This window comes from Trichomycterus rosablanca, chromosome 7 (genome assembly GCF_030014385.1).
Source record: "Trichomycterus rosablanca isolate fTriRos1 chromosome 7, fTriRos1.hap1, whole genome shotgun sequence".
In the NCBI taxonomy this organism is placed as follows: domain Eukaryota; kingdom Metazoa; phylum Chordata; class Actinopteri; order Siluriformes; family Trichomycteridae; genus Trichomycterus; species Trichomycterus rosablanca.
Genome location: NC_085994.1, coordinates 16118705 through 16139062, shown reverse-complemented (window position 1 = coordinate 16139062; position 20358 = coordinate 16118705). Strand labels below are relative to the sequence as shown.

At 38.0% G+C, this 20358-nt stretch overlaps 1 protein-coding gene across 1 annotated transcript; it reads right to left on the bottom strand.

Annotated features, from left to right (window-relative positions):
- Nucleotides 1-1449: 1449 nt before the first annotated feature.
- On the bottom strand, nt 1450-3536 carry tcf15 (transcription factor 15). Its single transcript, XM_062998441.1, has 2 exons — nt 2856-3536; nt 1450-1807 (listed from the first exon to the last, which is right to left on the bottom strand). Exons 1-2 carry the CDS (start codon nt 3336-3338, stop codon nt 1742-1744), a joined length of 549 nt encoding a protein of 182 aa, XP_062854511.1. The 5' UTR covers nt 3339-3536; the 3' UTR covers nt 1450-1741.
- Between the last annotated feature and the right edge of the window lie 16822 nt (nt 3537-20358).

Below are 20358 nucleotides of genomic sequence, written 5' to 3'. Positions count from 1 at the left end.
AACTGTATTATGTAATGAATCGATGAACATTCTATTATACTGTGTGGCATGCACAAAAAACTGAGCAGACCCAGATGCCTTTGAAGAACATGGCAAGAAGAAAATATTTTTTTGACTTTAAAAGCATGCCCTTCTTGATGGAAAATAAGAAATTGTGCCAAATTATGTAGGAAATCTGTGCCAAATATAATAAACGTTAAAGAACAGAGTGACAAGAAGGGACTTTAGCTCAATATAAGGAAGACAAATGTGATGACAGGAAAGACCACTAACTTTAACATTGATGGAGAAGATGCTGAAGTGGTGGAAATCTTATTCCCACTTGTATCAAATATTAACAGCTAAGGACCCAGCAGTACGACATAGAGTGTCACTTGGCACTTCAACAATGAAGAAACTGAAAAAAACTTTAGATGTAAGACTTGTCTATCTAAACAAATATCAGAATGATCAGACTGTGGTCTTCTTAGTGGTTGTTTATGGATATGAAAGCTGGATATAAAAATGCATTACAAGAAGAACATCAATGTCTTTGGTGCCAGCAATGACTTTTGTGAGTTCCTTGGATGGCAAAGAAGACAAACAAATGGCTTTCCAACCAAATCAAATCTAACATCTAATTCAAAGCCTAGATAACCAAACTCAAGCCCTTATTTTCGACACATTTTGAAAAGAAACAATTCATTGGACAAGACAGTTTGGCTTGGAAGAGTTAAAAGTAAAAGAGGACAGGCAGCAAAACGATGGATGGAATCAATTAGAGGATCAATGAAAGTCATTTTACAAGCCTGAAGACCTAAATAGACATGATGTTCTGAAGAAACACTATTCATATGGATGCCGGGAGTTGAAATTGACTTGACAGCACTTAATAATAATAATAATAATAATAATAATAATAATAATAATAATAAATTAAAATTTGTATAGACATATTTGTGTTGAGGTAGTATATTTTGCAGGACAAGTACCAGATATTTTTAGGGCCTTGCCAAACATTTTATACAACTGTTGTGAGACAGTCCTTCTCCTCTAACCACAGTGTCAGAACGTCAGTGTCAGTGTCAACGCTCTGTTGACTAAATGGACATGAATGACCACAGACACACTGCTTGTGAAGCTCTCCCAAAAGGCTGTTATAGATGTAAGGGTGGGGTGGGGGGAACTCCATACTTGTGCACATGATTCTGGAATGGTATGTTCTAATAGCTTGTGGTCAAGTGTCCCTAGACTACTACATACTACACACACACACTGTGAGCAGTATGTAGTAGACCTGTGCTACATTATTCACATTCGAATATGTCTGTTAAATACATAATTAAAACGAAATAACAAAATTAAGTTTTGCTATTTACAAAAACAAAACAACAAAAATATATGATAAAAATATACTTTATTTTGCCATTGTGGAATACAAACATTGTGTTCACACAATCTTTGGTAAAAAAAAAAAATCTATAAATTCTTCTTAGAACAAACAAAAGGTTTTATGCACTGCATTAAAATGTTCCTCAAAAATACATGAGAAAATAATCAAATAAAGAGCTGTTTCCTGCATCTCTTCTGAGTTCATGAGTCTCTGCGTGCTCCAGCGCAAACTCACCAATGTCTCTCTCCATGTGTCTCTCTCCATGTGTTTCTCTTCCTTCACATGTGTCTCTCTCTTGCTGTCTATCTCTCCTTTTTCCATGCATATCTGTTTGTGCTCCCTGAGTTCAGCCACCTTCCTCCCAGTGGGCTACCGACGGCTCATTCTTAGTGCACTGATTCCCCGCATCCTGAGACAGTCTCTCCCATCCTTTACCTGCAGTCCATAAAATGAGGATTTAGAATTTAGTATGCATTTACACTGCCACTACAAAGTAGTAATAATAATAATAATAATTATTATAATAATGTTATTACACTTGCAATGTTATCAAGCTGGACACAAAAAAGATCACAAAGGCATAAGTGCACTCATTATGAATGAAAAGCAAAGGAAGATTAAATATTCTGTTTTAATAATCTGTTTCATATTGACCCATTTTTACTTTGTATGTATTGCTGTATATTCAGTTATATTGTCAAATATTTAGTTACGTAAAGTATTAACGGCCTTTAATATTTGGGCTTTAATATAGGGGTCAAGTATGAGTGGCCTTTAATTATAAAGGTTTTATATTAGGGGTTTTAAAGTGGCTTTTAATTTGATGCTCTAAATATAAATTTATCAGGTTATTCTGAGGGCTTTAATATGATGTTTTTTTTCTTTAATATTGAATGTTTATTATAAAGAGTTTAAGATGGTTTCAGTTTAAGGGCTTAATATTAGATATATACATGTTACTGTGTTTTAACATTAGGGAATTAATATACATAAAATTAAAGGTTCTTTTTGGCAAGGCCACAGAAAAGAAAAACTTTAAAGATAATTTACATTTTGGGGATTTTTTAATTTTACATAATTTTTCTTAGCATCAATTACACCTATTCACTATTTATTGGAGCATCGTCAAAAACATGTTGAAGGCCATTTAAAATGTTCTTCATGGAAACAAACTTAATTCTTATATGGCCTGTAATGTATTTATTGTCACTGGGGTTTATTGATGGTATGTTGGGTTTATAATTAGATTTTTGTTAAGACAGACACGGTTCGATATGAGTTGGTTTGAATTTCAGGTGTATAGAGAGTGAGCTTTACTATAGGAAGTTTAATATTGAGTTTGGTAAATTTTGGTATAATTCATGAAACAGTTGGTACTGGTCGCAAATATATAGATGTCTATGTCCAGTTTTTAAATTAAATAGAAATAGATTATTTTTAGACATTATCAGTAATGGTGTATTTCTGAGGCAGACAAACTTACCCCTTTTCTCTGGTTACTGAGGCAGAAGGTGCAGATGGTGCGGGGTTGTTTGGCACCAGGTTCTCCCTGCGCACTGCAGACTGCGCTGAAACACGGCTGTGCGTCCTCTCCACCATCACCTATCAGCAGCACATTAGCCAGGTGAGAGATGTAGCTGGAGGCCAAGCGCAGGGTCTCGATTTTGGACAGTTTTCTGTCCACAGGTTCTGTAGGGATGAGAGTCCGTAATGCAGTGAAGGCAGTATTGACGCTCTGTGTGCGGTCCCGTTCCCGTGCGTTTGCTGCGTTCCGCTGTTTAACGATAACAACGCCGCCGACTGCGGGTTTGCGCACGGTGCGCCTCCGCTTCTCCGAACGGCAGCCGTAACTCTGCTCCGAGCTGCCATCACTCTCACTGCGGGTCTCCTCGTCCTCCGACATCATGGCGTGTTCGGGGTATGCCAGGTGAGTCGCCATCTGCCCCAGCATGGCAAACGCCATCATTACAATCTAATGTGTCCTATGTTCTATAAAGAACCAAAAAAAGCCAAATATCCAGCGTGTTTAAAAATCACAACCAACAACCCGTTATACTACAAAAACATTGTGCAAACCCGACTCATATTGCGCCTTTAACTGGTCGCCTTTAACTGTTTATCCGCTTTCTTACAGACATTCCGGGTAACGAAACCAGCAGCTGCAGTCGGCAGATCCCTGCGCACACTCTTATAGATCGAAGGAGGAGCCAACAACAGCATGCAAATGATGCAAACCCAACAGCTATTATTATTATTATTATTATTATTATTATTATTATTGTTGTTGTTGTTGTTGTTGTTGTTGTTATTATTATTATAACTTTCATTATTATTACTATTATTATTATTATTATTATAACTATTATTATTATTATTATTATTATTATTGGTATTATTTTTATTATTATTATCATTATTGTTATTATTATTATAACTATTATTATTATTGGTAGTATTATTATTATTATCATTATTGTTATTATTATTATTATTATTATAACTATTATTATTATTATTATCATCATTATTGTTATTATTATTATAACTATTATTATTTTTATATTGTTATTATTATTACTTATATTATTATTATAATAATTATATTATATTATTATAATAATCCATCTAATTTTCTGCCTCATAAAAAATCATTAAAACACTAAACCTAAATTAATAACTACATTGAAGTCAACTCAAAGTCAGTCAGGGAAAAGTCAGTATATAAAATGATCACTAAGAAATGCCATTTACATTTTAATATGCAGCCAACCTTTCAGAGCAGCAGAAACTCTCTCATATGGTTCTTTAAATATTTCAACCCCTAGAACGTTTGGGGAACCTTTTTTAATATAGCAGAAAGAGCTTGCTTAGATTTTTTAAAATTAATAAGATAGCTAAATCATATATGACGATTAATAGTAGCAGAAGTGGGAGTGAAGTGGGCTAGACACTATGTTTATCAAATCTACTTAAATTCTCTTAATTTGACCACAGTGGGAAATCTTAATTTATACTGTTTTGCATGGCACTCGAATTCTTAATTACACCAAAATAAATAATTAATCGTGAAATTAGATGTTTACACAATATGGGGTAATTTTCTTTAGTTCAACTGAAGCTCAGAATCCATGCACAGATCTTATTTTCTATTATAGGAGGGCAACATAAGGGATTCGGTTAGTGGTCAGAAACAAAGTGAAGTCAAAGTAGTTTTTATACCTGAATTCGATAGACGTTTAATTAATTGAAATACATTAAACAATTTAAATATAAGTTAAGTTTATAATTTTAAGGTTGGACTTGAAATTATTATTATTATTACTATTATTATTATTATTATTATTATTATTATTATTATTATTATTATTATTATTGTGATAATGTCACTACAATAACCAACGTTTCAGGTTTTAAAAAAGTTTAAAACCAGAACACTTTACAAATAAGGATCAAGCACCTCATGCGTAAAAGTGCGCTGCAGAAGGACTGATAGGAAAGCGTTTGTTATCCATTTGTAAAATAAATAAGAACCAACGCAGCTTTTGGTGGAAGCTGTATAGTAGTGAACGTTTATGGTTTCTTCCTTCTGCGTGACCATTTGACACAGGAGTGTCAGCTTGAAAGTGTGGAACATCACAGCCTGCTCTTATAGCAGCTATAATGTATGTGTTGAGATCAGCGCCTCACATTTTCACATGCATGCTTTAATGGGTTTGTTTGGATATGTACTGGCAGCGCGTCTAAACAACTTAATAACAAAAATATAGGCAAATTAATAAATGCATTGATTAATTTATTATTAATTTAACTGCACAGAATGCAGGGATAGACTACACATTGGCAGGGCGTCATTCTGTGCATGGCTCGTAAGCTTGTTACTTTTTAACCCACAACAAACGACGAACTGATCGAGGACTGATCATTAACATACTGACAGTAACACTGATTACACTGATCTTCAATCTACTGCTCATCACAATATTTATGACACTATTCATAGCCCTGTTGACTACACTGTTTGTTCATTAAACTGTTTATTACACTGTTTACTACACTGTTCATCACACTTGTCTTTACACTGTTCACCTCATTGTTCATCAAACTGTTCATTACACTGTTTTCTACACTGTTCATTACACTGTTCTTTACACTGTTTACCACACTTTTCACCACACTGTTCGTCCTGCTCCAGCTCCTGCCGTGCGCTTTGCTTTTACTCGATGGCAGTGGCATACAGAACTGCAGGTGGGCTCTCTCTCTCTCTCTCTCTTTTACACACACACACACACACACGGCCGAAAGTATGTGTACTCCTGAGCTTTGTGGACATCCCTTTCAAATCCTGTAAAGATCTTAGAAAGCTTCATGTTTGTATCTATTATTAACAGGTTGTACAAATCCATAAAAAATCCAAGTGCTTTTTACCTGCAGTTTCCAAACAGGTTTCACACAGATAAATATTTCCAGAAAATTATATACACTTCTATAGGTCCATTCAATTATTGCAAGCATGTTCTTTATGTAATTAATAATATTTATTCTATACATACTAAAATACTATATACATACTATAGAGGCAGTTGTAATGTATGTATTTATTATAATTGGATTTCATAAATTGTTAGCAGGTTTCATAATTATAATGTTCCTAAGCATATTCTAAGCAATACAGGAATGCTTAATGTAAATAATTGTAAAAAGGCAGGTTCCAGAATGGTTTAATGAATGTTATATGTATACTCACCAAGCACATTATTTTTATATTTGATATATTTGATACATACATTCATTAATTGTTTTATAAATTACATCTACTGTACAGATAAACTTTGTAATTATGTAAATACTGACTGTAGCCTATGCACTCCGTATACTTTGTTATCAATCAGAAGACTCCCACAGGGAAGGACCCAGGATAGGGGTTCCTAATAAAGAGACCAGTGCAGCACCTGATATACCAGAACAATCAACACTACCATGTCATTACCAGGTCAGTGGGGGATCCTATGGGGGTCCCCTTTGATTGATGGTGTTCAGCAGGGTGACAATGTGTACAGAGCAACTGATAAGTCAGTAATTGTATGCCTTCAGAGTGCATCTGTATGGAAGGTGTAGCTTATAAAATAGTCAATAAATGTACACACCAGGTAGATGTGCCTAATGAAGTGCTTAGTCAGTGAATGCCTTATAGGCAGGTTCCAGGCATGTTGCATGCATGAATTTATTATAAGCAGGTTTTGATCCAAGTGATTTATAATAAGCTCATTTATATTCTTTTTAAAGACATGTTACAAGTATGTAATTATTCTATACTGGTTTTAGGCAGGTTCAGTGATTACTAAACAATGACTATAAGCAGTTTCTATTAATTATTACAAGGCATTACACATTCACTCATGCAATCACTCTAAATATTAAATTAATTTTTTCCTATTAACTACTTCATCCTGATCTGGGTAGAGGTGGGCTCATCTTTCAGAAACACTGGGTGAAGAAATACACCCAGGAAGCCAATTCATCACAGGACAACACACATACAGTCACTCACACCTGTGGGCAATTTAGACTATAGCCAATTAAACTTGTGAATTTTGGGAGGTGGGAGAAAACCAGAATATCTGGAAAATACCCAAATGTAAGGAGCAAGTCATAATCCTGCCAAAATCTAAAAGACACTGACTGGGGGCGAGATTTCAATCTAGGTCTCCAGAACCCTGATGTTGTGCAGCACCAGCACTATTTGCTCGGCCAGGTTCTATGATTTGCGAAAGGCTGGTTTTGCTATGTTATACACTGGGTCTAACTGAGGGTTAAGGGCCTTTGCTCAAGGGTCCAACAGAAGGCAACCTGACATGTGGGGCATGAACTGACAGACCTTTAATTGCTAGAACAGTACTTTTACCTCACATGTCTTAACATCATAACAGTATTAAGATGTTAGTCAAGATCCTGGTTGAACCCACATGAAGAATGAATGACTGGGTACTAACCTTGTTTTGCAAGTTGATTCTAGGCCCACATGCTGCTTCTCAATTCAAAAGAATGATAAAACCCTCCAACCTTTGCCTTTTCAACTTTGACCTCTCTCAGCCTGTGTGAATCAGCCAAAGGTCATTTTTCCAGGTCAAAATACCAACCATTTCTACACTGTATCACACAGCTGTGGTTAATGGAGTGTTGTAATAAAGCCATTACTGATTAGATTTGTATTATTTTAATGTGCTTGATATACAGTATATGCAATATTATATTATATATTATTGTTAAGCATTGATCATAGATCATTAGAATAATTACAATAGGTCATTATGTGTCAGGGCTAAAACATTCTACTCTGTAAAACCTTAACTATTAAGCACATACTGGACTTACATTGAATCCAAATTAAATATTTAACTTATATTGCTTTAAGATTCTAGACATAGTATAAAAACAAATGTACACTATATGGACAAAAGTATGTGGACACCTGACCATACACTTGTTGGATATCCTATTCTAAAAACCTATCCTTACACACTGTTGAATTGTTTTTGTTTTGTTTTTGTTTTGTCTTGTTTTGCGTGTTGTCGTTTGTTTTCACTTTTTATACTGTACAGCGACCTTGAGCTTGGTGAAAGGCGCTATATAAGTTGAACTTATTATTATTATTATTATTATTATAGTCATTAATAAGGGGTCCTCCTTTATGGCTGTAAGATCTTCATCTCTTATCCACAACATTTGGAGTGTTTATGTGGGAATTTGTGTCTATTCAATTAAAACACATTATTGAAGTTCAGGTATTGATGTTAGACAACAAGGCCTGGGTTGCAATCAATGTTCCATTTCATACAAGAGTGTTAAATGGGGTTGAGACCAGGGCTTTTGTAGGCCACTGGAGTTTCACTACACAAAAGTTGTCAGTTTATATTATATAAATAATTTTCATACAGGAGCGGCACGATGGCTCTGTGGGTAGCACTGTCACCTCCCAGCAAGAAGGTCCTGGGTTCAATTCCCAGGTGTTCTCCCTGTGTCCTCGTGGGGTACTTCCCACAGTCCAAAGACATGCAGTGAGGCTGATTGGAAATACTAAAATTGCCCCTACAGTGTGTGTGAGTGTGTTTGCCCTGTGATGAACTCGTAACCTGTCCAGTGTGTTTCCTACCTTTCGCCCAGTGAATTGTACCCACCACGACCGTAAATCGGAAAAAACGGTGGTAAAAAAAAGACTGAATGAATTCATGAGTGAATTTGTCAAAATTTAAAAGCAATTTGCATCTTGTACAAATTAGGTTGGTAGTAGCTGATGAAGATAAATGAATGAAATGTCTCTCATTCTCATTTTTGTTCTAATCACTATAAGGTGTACCTAAATATAATTTAGCATGACATTTACTCAGTAAAATATAAAGAAACATTTCATATTTTGCATTAATATCTTCAAACTGGGGTGGCACGGTGTCTAAGTAGGTAGCACTGTCGCCTCACAGCAAGAAGGTCCTGGGTTCAGTCCCCAGGTGGGGTGGTCTGGGCCCTTTCTGTGTGGATTTTGCATGTTCTCCCCATGTCTGCGTGGGTTTCCTCTGGGTGGAGTCCAAAGACATGCAAGTGAGGTGAATTGGAGATACAAAAATGTCCAAGACTGTGTTCGATATAACCTTGTGAATTGATTAACCTTGTGTAACCTTGTGTATGAGTAACTGTCATGTAACCAAAGTGTAAAACATGAAGTTAAAATCCTAATAAACAAACAAACAAACTTTAAACTGTGATACCTGTTTTTATCATCTAGGTAATTCATTTTTAGCCAGGTGCTCAGGTGGCATAGCGGTTTGTATCACAGCTGTGTTATTGGCCGGCCTGACCCTGACCAGGATAAATTACCTGATAAAAATGAAATGAAATGTATTTCAGTAAATATTTTACATTGTGTTGATACTTTAATATTGTAATAAAACCTCTGGCGTGAGTAAGGAAGACGTTATCTGACAACCAGCATTCATTACAACTTTTTAACACAGGACTGTTTGCAAAATCCATCAGACAAGTTCCATAAATTCCACACTAGCTAAGGATCACTGTGGTGCTACTGCAGATATCATTTGCATTCTTTAAAATAAAGCTCTATAACACAAAACTCAAACACATGCATGCACTCCACAGTCACTGCTCCCAAAAGCACTATAGTCAAGCTTGTAAACTTATCCTAATTTCTTTTCAAAGTGATGTTCTCTCCAGTGGCTTGTGATATACCTGGAGATAGTGCACTTCTGAGACACCAGACTCTAACCATTTCCTCATGAAAAAATCAACCTGTCTGTTTTCAATCACTGAATTATTATTGTTCTATTTTAAATTTTATTACTATTTTCCACAAAGTGGAACACCAAATATCCACCAATATCCTGTTTTTCAGACTTCTGTTTTTAGTATATAGGTTGTCTACTAGCCTTTAAAACCCACCCAGACTTAATAGCATTCTTGTATGTCAGATAAATCCCTAAAGTATGTACTTGTAATCTTAATTTTAATAATTTAATAATATCTACTTACAAAATTGGTTCACGTGGTTAAAATAAACAAATGTGTTTATTTTTCTTTTTGTCAGTAGGTGAACTGGTTATGCTTTTAGATATTGTATTTTTATTGAATGTGTGTTGCTCTTTAACATTTACATTTGAGGCATTTGATAGATGCTTTTATCCAAAGAAATTTACAATTATAAATACATTCTGAGCAGTTGATAGTTAATGACTTTGCTCAGGGGCCCAACAGTGGCAACTTGGTTAGCAGTAGGGTTTGAACTGGCAATCTTTTTATTACTAGTTCAGTACCTTAAATGCTGAGCTTTCACTGTACCACTGATCTTCAATGAACTGGTGCTCAGTTCAGAGACATAATTTCTGCATTGTGCTAGTGGCATATTTACTGGTTTTACTGGTTATTAGATGTGTTTGTTTGTTTGTTTATTAGGATTTTAACATCATGTTTTACACTCTTTGGTTACATTCATGACAGGAACGGTAGTTACTCATTAGACAAGGTTCATCAGTTTACAAGGTTATATCAAACACAGTCATGGACATGGAATTTAGTGTCTCCATTTAGTGTCACCTCACTTGCTTGTCTTTGGACTGTGGGAGGAAACCGGAGCACCAGGAGGAAACCCACACAGGAAAACATGCAAACTCCACACAGAAAGGACCTGAACCGCCCCACCTAGGGATCGAACCCAGGACCTTCTTGCTGTGAGGCGACAGTGCTACCCACTTAGCCACCATGACGCCCGGTTATTAGATGTTTCTCAAATGTAGAAATGTTTAAATCCAGGTTTAAAACTTTTCCCTCTTCTTGTGCCTATGATTGAGCTTTAAATGTTGCACTCTATTATTACTGCACTTAAGCTATTTTTAAGTTTGATTATCTTTATTTTAAAATCCTTTATGTTTCACCAAATCTTACTCCACTTACTTTTATTAGGCTCATTTTCTTAGTGAGGTTAATGTTTTAATGCTTTTAATTTTTCCTTATTTTCCATAGGCACTTGTGTATGAAAGGTGCTATACAAATAAACTTGCCTTGCCTTGCCTATGCACTGAGCTTCATAGCACAAAGGGGTTTTTAATGATTGGGCTTGCCAATAGCATTGTTAGACCCCTTACATTAGTGCTTATCCCAACTTACACCATGAGTATTTACACCAATAATGTAACAACTTCCATTTTTGTTCCATTTCACACTGCAGCTCATAAGAACCTAGTTACACCACTGTGTTTTTAAGCAGAATTAAACCCATCTCAATTCTGACCAAAATGAAGTATTTGGTAAAAAAATATCTTAATTAACAAAATACTTAGTTGAGTAGTAAATAAAACTAGTTACCTAGTAAATAAAATAAATAAACTCAGTATTACAGATGCTTTTAGTTTATTGAAACCCAGCAGTTTTGCAAAACAAGCAAACACGGTGTGAGTAGAATTTCTCGAGGTCTGAAGTAGTCAGAGCGGACAAGGTCCACGCAGGTCCCCTGCAGTGCAGGATTGTTTGCAAAACTGGGGAAAGTTAAGTGTTGGGTAAATAAACATCAGGCAGATGTTCAGGCCTGCATATGTGCAGAGAAACTGAGTCAAATAATAAGAGGAAAAACGAATAAATATAATATTTATATACATGCATATGCTGATTCTTGTGCAAGTTGATTGTAGAGATGCCACCCACAGACTAAGAGTTACAGCTTCCATTAACAAAATAGAGCATCCAGGGCAGTAAGGAGGGGCAACAGCACTGGGGGGCAAATGGCTTCCAGGCTTTTCTAATTCTCCCTCTCACTTGTAATATGTCACTGAAGGGGCGCTTTGACAAACATGCCACAGTGTCACTTCAAACCACAGTGACCTGTCCCTTCAGCTGCACCAACAAAACACCCCCCCGATAAAACATACACACCCTCAGACGTCTGATACTCACCAGCTACACGAGCGTTTATACGAGCGACAGGAGTCAAAGGGCATGGTGAATACAGTGATCCTACTGGCCACCAGCGATCGTAAATACCTCACCTATCAAAGTAAAGCAACCAGTAGCTTTGCTCTGATCTGATCAGTGACAGGCTGATAAACACAGTGATCGTGAGAAAAAGTTTCTACCTTATGAAGTACTTATAACAATGTATAATATATTTCCTGTAAAAACACTCAAGTGTTTTACTCAGTCTCAGTGAGTCTGAAGCCTGCAAACACTTGGTGTAAGGCAGGAAAACAGGGTGCCAGTTATTCACACGGCATCACAAATTCTCCAGCAAACTCATCCACTTTATTACTTTCATCTCTGGAGTAGTCAAAGGAAACCCAGGACCCAGGGGCGGCACCATGGCTCAGCGGGTAGCACTGCCACCTCACAGCAAGGAGGTCCTGGGTTTGATTCCCAGGTGGGGCGGTCCGGGTCCTTTCTGTGTGGAGTTTGCATGTTCTCCCCGTATCTGTGTGGGTTTCCTCCGGGAGCTCCGGTTTCCTCCCACAGTTCAAAGACATGCAAGTGAGGTGAATTGGAGATACAAAATTGTCCATGACTGTGTTCGACATTAAACATTGATCGGAATCTTGTGTAACTAGTAATTACCTGTCTTGTCATTAATGTAACCAAAGTGGGTGCCCAGGTGGTGCAGCAAGATATTATGATTATGAGCAGATGATCATTCAATAGAAATTAATTACCACTTTAGACTTTCTGCATAAAAGATTTTAAAAACTACAATTTTTACATCTGACTTGGTAGCTATCTATGCCATTGGTAATGATATGCCATGTTTAATCCTTAAAATTTATCTTGTGCCCAAGCAGGAACAAGCAGGAAACTCAAAGAATGTTTACTATGAATAAATTGCATTAGGTGTTTGTAGTCAAGAAAGTGGGAAGCTGTCCAAACACACTATTCGACTTAAGTGTCATTAGTGTCATCCAGCTATTTATTGAGCACAGCAGGGGCAAGATGACCACAAGCCTTACCCTGGCAGAGACAGAGGGACTAAGTGGGTGTGCAATATAATAAAACACTAGCAAGAAAGTGAAATGGAAATACTGACAGGCACAGAAAAAATGATAAATAGGATGAATTTAATGCTTCTATACTGTAGTTCAACACATACAGCATGTAATGTGTCTTGAGTAAGAGGAACAGGTGTGAGTCTGTGCATTTCAGTATGGGGAGGGGCATCACCCCAGTAGATTATGGGAATTTTCCAAATCCACACATGTACTGCAATCTAACCCTTCAATTTCTGTGGAAACACACTCCAGTAAACACACACCTTCCCAGTCTGGACTCATAAAGCTAACACCTCGACTACCCTCGCTCATTTCAGTGGTTGTGAGAAATGCTTCTGTATGGAGGGGAAAACTCCAGAAACTTTTCTACATCACTACTTAAAAATAAAAGTGAAAGATTTAAGTGACTAAAGTGCTGTTTGAAACATTGCCTATGTATTTATATATGCAACAATGTTGAGCACTGATAATTTTGTAAACTTTGATGGCTAGCAAGTAACAGGGAATAAACTATTTTAGTTTTGAAGGAGCTATTACTACAACTTTATTTAGCTCAGTATGTTTGGTTGGCAACTTAAGTTTTTTCAGCGTTCACTTTAACACAGAAACACACATGTGGTGATGGATTGAAAATCTGTTAAACAGATACTACCAGAATGTTTAAGAAACTGATACTGATACAACAAAACTGGGAAAGAATGTGTTGTAGGCCTGAAATGCAATGGATGTGTATTAACAAATGAAATGAAGCTGACCAGACAAAACATGAAATATCTTGGGTTTATTATGTGTGCAGTGAAATAAAAGTCAATGTAGGAAACACTGCACATTTTCCATACTGTCCCAATTTTTTGTTGTAAATGTGCTGTGTTTTATAGATAGAATCCATGCTAATCATATTTAAAATAATTATTATTAGATGTTGATTTAGTTCTGATTGTAGTCCGCTAAAGGCCTCCACATACTTCCTGTGAAACTACGTTTGCGAGCGTTGCACAAAGCCGAACACACCTTCGCAAGCTTACAAGCTGGCATTCTTTCAGTGGTCTAGTTTTGCCTGTCGCGTCTGCTCCACAGCTGCAGGTGACGCTGTGACATTTATGATGCTCACAGTTATGGCAACGTGCGGAGTATTGGAAGCCTTTAAAAAAAATGCTACAAGCAGAAGCAGTACTTGCTCTGAGAGACGCTCCTCAAAATCATCCATGTTTGTTTTCATGGCACGCCTTTTTTTTTTACCGACCAATCACAGGCATTGTCGCAGAGTGTCGACGTCCGTGGTTGTTCGCTTTCTCCGCAATTACATCACATTGGTTGCCGAAGCCAGGCGAACGTCGTCTCTGCATGAAGTATGCTGAAACCTTAAGAGGTTAAGTGACAGTAGCATAGATAGCTACCAAGTCAGACATAAAAATATTAGTTTTTTAATGCATTTTCTCCCTTTTTCTCCTGATTTTTAAGTGCATCCAATTTTTTACCCAATTGCGTTATGCTTCCTCTCTACTGGTGCTGACCCCCACCCCGATTGAGGAGAGTGAACTGACACACGCCCCCTCCGACACGTGAGCAGTAGCCGACTGCATTTGAGTTCATATGACAATCAGCCTTGTGCACGGAGAGACACAGCCTGGTCAGCATTATTCCTCTACTCTGTGCAGACGCCATTATTCAGCCAGCAGAGGTCATAATTGCATCAGTTATGAGGTCCCTATCCGACTCCCTCCTTGAATGAACAACAGCCAAACGTTGTTAATATAGCCGCCCAGCCCAGCCAGATGGCAGAGCTGAGATTCGATACGATGTATTCCAAATCCCAGTTCTGGTGTGCTAGTGTATTTGAGCACAAACATGGTATAAAAATCCAAAAAATCAAAAAAGGTACAAATTTAAGCAAAAGTTAGGAAAATGTATTAATTAGGGCCCTAGGATAAAGATTTGATAGATGGTGCTAGTGTATACCTCTATTAAACATTTCATTCCTGTTACTGTGTATCTTAGTCAAATATAATTGTATCAGTATAGTATGTAAATAAAGATTGGACACTTATATAAAAATAATGCAATACATATATAATGACTGGGTATAATGGGTTTCATAGTAGAGCAGCTCTAAGTTAAGCCACCCTCAGAATGACCCGGGTCAACCAGTGTGTGATTAATCACTCCCACAGTTCATGCTGCAACCATCTGTGTAAGTAAAAACAGAATCTGTGTTCAGTTTTTTACAGCATTAGCAGAGGCCCCCTGCATGTTTTGCATGTTGAGAGGAAGTATTGCCAGTTAACTGTGTATGTGTATATGTATGTGTGTGTGTGGATGTGGACAGTTAGCTATGATGCAAAGCCTGACTCAGGATGGTACCATCAGGATGCAGTATGGTCAATGCACAGAAGTGCTGTGAATAAGCACAAAGCCTAGCTGTATGAGGTAAGTTTGGAGGGCACAGGTCACTGACATCCACAGGTAAGGGTCAGTGGCAGGATCCTTCCGGAAACTGGGCAGGAAAAGAAAACCCATTCACTTTCTGTTGTCCCATAACTACTTGAGCCCATCAGTCTCTATAATGATAACATCCAGACATGAAGGCTAGCAGGGTGGCTGAATCTAAGACCAGCAGCATGAATAATCTTAATTAATCTGAAGCTAAATCAGTAGAATCACAGTTTAGCTGAGACCCATGGTCAGAAGGTGTCTGGTTCACATTACACGGCTGTAGAAGGAGGGTGGCATTCTTAAACCTGACATTAACGAAAGCATAACGTGGAACCAATGGATAAACCGCCATGCAGGAAGTCAGGCTTACTGTCCACGCTTTCCGAATTTTGTTGAGGGAAATTAAAGTACTGTAAAACCATGGTAAGAGAAATGGTTGTATGGTTATTATTGAAGCATTTACAAGCTTGACCTTTGCACTGTGACTAAGTACAGTAGTAAAATTACTGATTTTGAAATATTTATAGACTTATATGCTATTCGCCTTTTACTCAGTAGTGGCCACTTTTGCCCCTTTGCCATAAATACCTGACATATTCTTTCTTACCCCCCTGACCAAGACCCTTCTTGCTTGGATTTATCCAGACAGCCAGTTTTAGGAGGATTCAAGGTTGAGCCAAGCTTCATTTCAAAATTATTGACTTCACTGCATTCCTGGAACACTCCAAAGCTTGGATATTGTTTTAGATCTTTGCCTAGAACTATGCCCTGCCAAAATCTGACCACAAAGATCTACAGGCAGTTCCTTGGACTTCGTGGCTTAGACTCAGTCCTGACAATGTAGTGTAAATTGTGGGCCCTTATAGATCCAGATGTGTGTCTATTTAAATAAGATAGATCCAGGTGGACTTTAATTAGGTACTAGTTATATCTCAACAATAGCAAATATGTTGCCCAGGTGGAAATTGCGCTAGCACACCAGCGCCGAGATTCTGAACTCCTCGGTTCGAAACTCGACGTTGCCACCGGTCGGCTGGGCACCATCTAGCGGGCATAATTAGCTTATTGACCACCGTATCTGCAGGGTGTGAGACGGATTATGTGTGGTTGGGTGGGTGGTTCTTCATACGCTGTGTAAGGACCCTGATTGGTGGAAGAGACGCCTGTGCAGAGTGCATGGGCGAGAAGAGGAGGGCTGTGCACGTGTCAGAAAAGGCGAGATTGCCTATGCCTGGGGAAGAAGGGGTGGGTGGCCAAAGCTCCAAGGTATTTTTGCCCTGCACTCAGTGTTTTCCTCTGAAACTGGACTTGCCATGACCCTGACCGGGATAAAGCAGTGGATAGAAATGAAATAAAAAAGCATGGACAATTGGAAAAGTTGATGACAAAAAACTTTGGACAGAAGCACATTTACCACATTATTATATCACCTTTGCTATTAATACAACTTTTTTGCTACTTTATTAATGCATTTTCTCCCCCTTTTCTCCCTATTTAGCATGGCTAATTTGTTTTCCGGTGCTGGAGACGCCGATCACAACCCAGGAGGATATATTTGCCTAACCACGCTCTCTCTGACACTTGCGTAGTCCATCAAATTAATTAAATAGGCAAACATTTTCACAGACATACTGTTATATTTCAAAGGGCACAGTCATGCTTGAGCAGTAAGAAGTCTTGCCCAAACTGTTGCCATAAAGTTGGATGCATAATGTTTATTAACTTAACTTAATAATAGCAGGGGTGCCCACATACTTTTGCATTATGTTTACTAGTTATTAAAACCCAATTAAAAGAAATCTGATTATCTTTTGACTCTGTTGGATACTGATGTTTTTACAATTGAAGAATTATTATCATGTAAGCACTTGCATTGACATGCAGGAGGCTGCAGGTTTGAATCTTATATTTACTATCCCTTTGAGATAGTACATCTCAATGAAAAAGCTTGTAACTACCTGAGCTTGCTCACTTACTTTCTCACATGCACACACACCAGATTTTACTGCGTGCTCAAAAAGCACGGTGGTATGACTCTGCCTGACCCCCGTAAAGATCAGAGTGGTGGAGTTCTGCCATAGACTGCCATATTCACAGACAATGACAGGTGCTTTTGGGGCCCCGAGGAACAAAGAGCTTACATTGACAAATATACACAACAGAAAACACATCTCCACTCACACCAAAATTGAAGGCAGCATAAGACTTAAAAAAGACACCTCCAGAATTATTGGTACCATTGATACCAGTAATTAAAAAAATATTTGTGTTTACTCAATCCCAGTCTTACAATATGACACATCTACGTACATTTACATACATAAGTGTTTTTAAGAAAATAAAGATGATTAAATACAACAACCCTTTTTATTATGCTTATGCACAGAATGCAACTAAAACATGTTTTGATTCTTACTTTCACTTTTTTATTATTATGTGATTCCAAACAGGTGATGTCAACAGGTGATTGTAATCATGGTTTGGTACAAAAGCAGCATCCAGGAAAGACCTTGATGAGCAAAGATGATCAGAGGATCTCCAGTTTGTCAACAAATGTCTGAGAAAATTATTGAAATGTTTAAAAAACAATGTACCTCAAAGAAAAATTGGAAGGGATTTGGATATTTCTCCCTCTATAGTGCATAATATCATTAAACGATTCAAGGAATCTGGAGGAATTTCAGTGCATAAAAGCTTAATGCCTAGTTCACACTACATGATTTTTGCCCTGATTTTCGCTCGGCAACTGGTGGCTCGGGAGCAACACGGCGTTTGCTCGGCGATCAAAACTCAGCTCTCAGTCGCTATGCGTGAACTACTCAACAACTCCATCCAACCGGCTCGCCAAGCGCTCGGCGACCGGATCGAGATTTCTGGCATGTCAGATATCTGATCTGAGTTGCACGTCTGGCAATGAGTGCTATGTCGAACAGCCAATGAGAACACAAGATACGGTGTGAGGGGAAACGCAGGGGAGGAGTGTAAACAGGTGGGACAGGGGGATAGTATAGTTTATATCAGAATACACCGGCACACACACACGTTTTACAGTATTTCTGACTCGATCGTTCTCTACAAAACACCAACGGTGCATTGCAAAAATATTAATTAACCTCCAACTTACTATAGAACAATCCATACTGTTCGTGTTGCCAAATCCACTTAGAATCATTTATTTTTCCTCCTTGATTTTACGCTGCACATCAGCGCACAAACAACTTTGATCACTCGCTACTTGTTGACGTGCATTTTTGGACGTGGTATCATTAAACCTCTCGTCACTTCTCACGTTTGTTTTCGTGACAAAACGTAGTTTGGGAGACCAGAGAAGCTCGCCTGTGATTCCAGTTGGTGATAGGTCGTGTAGTGTGAAACCCCCTATCACCGATCAGTCGTGTAGTGTGAAATATACACCGACTGAAAGACTCTTGAGTGCAAAAGATTCAGTCGTGTAGTGTGAACTGTACAGCGACCCGACAAATCAGAAAGTCGTGTAGTGTGAACTTGGCATTAGCTGAACGCCTGTGATCTTCAATCCCTTAGGGTCGTGTCAGTGCCCTTGGCAAAGGTCGTTCCCACTTCTATGATGGCAGCATTAATGCAGAAAAGTACATTGAGATCTTAGAGCAACATATGCTGCCTTCAAGACGTCATATTTTCCAGGGACATCAATGCATTTTTCAAAAAGACAATGCAAAACCACCTGCTGCACACATTACAAAGGCATGGCTGCAGAAGAAGAGGGTACGGGTACTAAACTGGTCTGCCGGCAGTCCTGACCTGTCCCTAATAGAGAATGTGTGGAGACTTTTGAAAAATGTGACAACAATGACCCCGTACTGTTGAACATCTTAAGACGTGTTTGCAGGAAGAATGGGACAAAATAAAAGCTGAAACACTAAATCACTTGGTATTCTCAGTGCCAAAACCTCTTTTAAGTGTGGTGAAAAGGAATGGCAACATTACAAAGTGGTAAATGCTTTACTGTCCTATCTTTTTTGGAATGTGTTGCAGGCCTGAAATTCAGGAATGGATGTTCATTAATAAATGAAGTTGACCAGATAAAACATGAAATATCTCAGGTTCATTCTGTCTGCAATCAAATACAAGTCAAAGTAAATGTAAGAAACTCTGTGTTTTTTTATTATGTGCATTTTTCATGCTGTCCCAACTTTTTCTGATTTGTGGTTATATAGACACATATACATTGCAGGATTGCAATTTTTCTGTAAGTCTCAGACTCACATTATAGTTTTCTTCCTGCAGCTTGCAGACTATATGAAAATGTGACCTTTATAGATAAGAAAACCAGTGCTACCACTACACTTCATTTATTCTAAAAGTAGCAGGTGCAAGCCAGAGCCCACCAGTTGGGTGTCTTTCTCCTTATTTTTTTACTGTCTGAGGATTGAGTAAAGGTTTCGCGTGTCAAGAGTCCTTTGAGGATACGGTTACTTCCAGACAGTCAGCGATCCGCAGGAAGTCTTCTTACACGCGACGATTCTTTCGCCAGAAATTTACACTCAATCCGTGGAGGCTTACTGGGGGCCTAGGCCCCCTCTTCACTTCCTGATGACCCCCATGGGGAGATGCACAGCCGTGTCTGGACCCAAGGGGCCTATGTAGTGCACCGGAAAAACATTGTTATCTTCCTGAGGCAACCTGTGAGGCAGTAATCTCCAATCACAGGTCTGATCCTTCCTATCTGATCAAAGGAAGAGGCTGAGCTGCCGCAATCACGACCTCTTTGTGTCAGTGCAGCATTGAACGTACACTAGAGCACACTTAAGGTCTGTACACTATTAAACTGCCAGCCAAGTAGTGTTGCAAGAACATGAGGTGGGGTCCGAATGTCTGCATTCGTCACTAAGACCTTTTTGTTCAGCTATGGAAATGTATTTTTACCATCTACTATTTACTGTTTATTGAAATATTATTTTATATAGCTGTACTGAAATACAGTTAATCACTCAACATTTTACATATAAAATGACTTCAACTAAGCCATAATACTACTTATTATAT

Coding starts and splice junctions, on each gene's coding strand:
- tcf15 (XM_062998441.1), bottom strand. CDS start 3,338: ATGATGGCGTTTGCCATGCTGGGGCAGATGGCGACTCACCTGGCATAC. Junction 1,808..2,855: donor TCAGTAACCAGAGAAAAGGG/GTAAGTTTGTCT, acceptor TATGGACTGCAG/GTAAAGGATGGGAGAGACTG.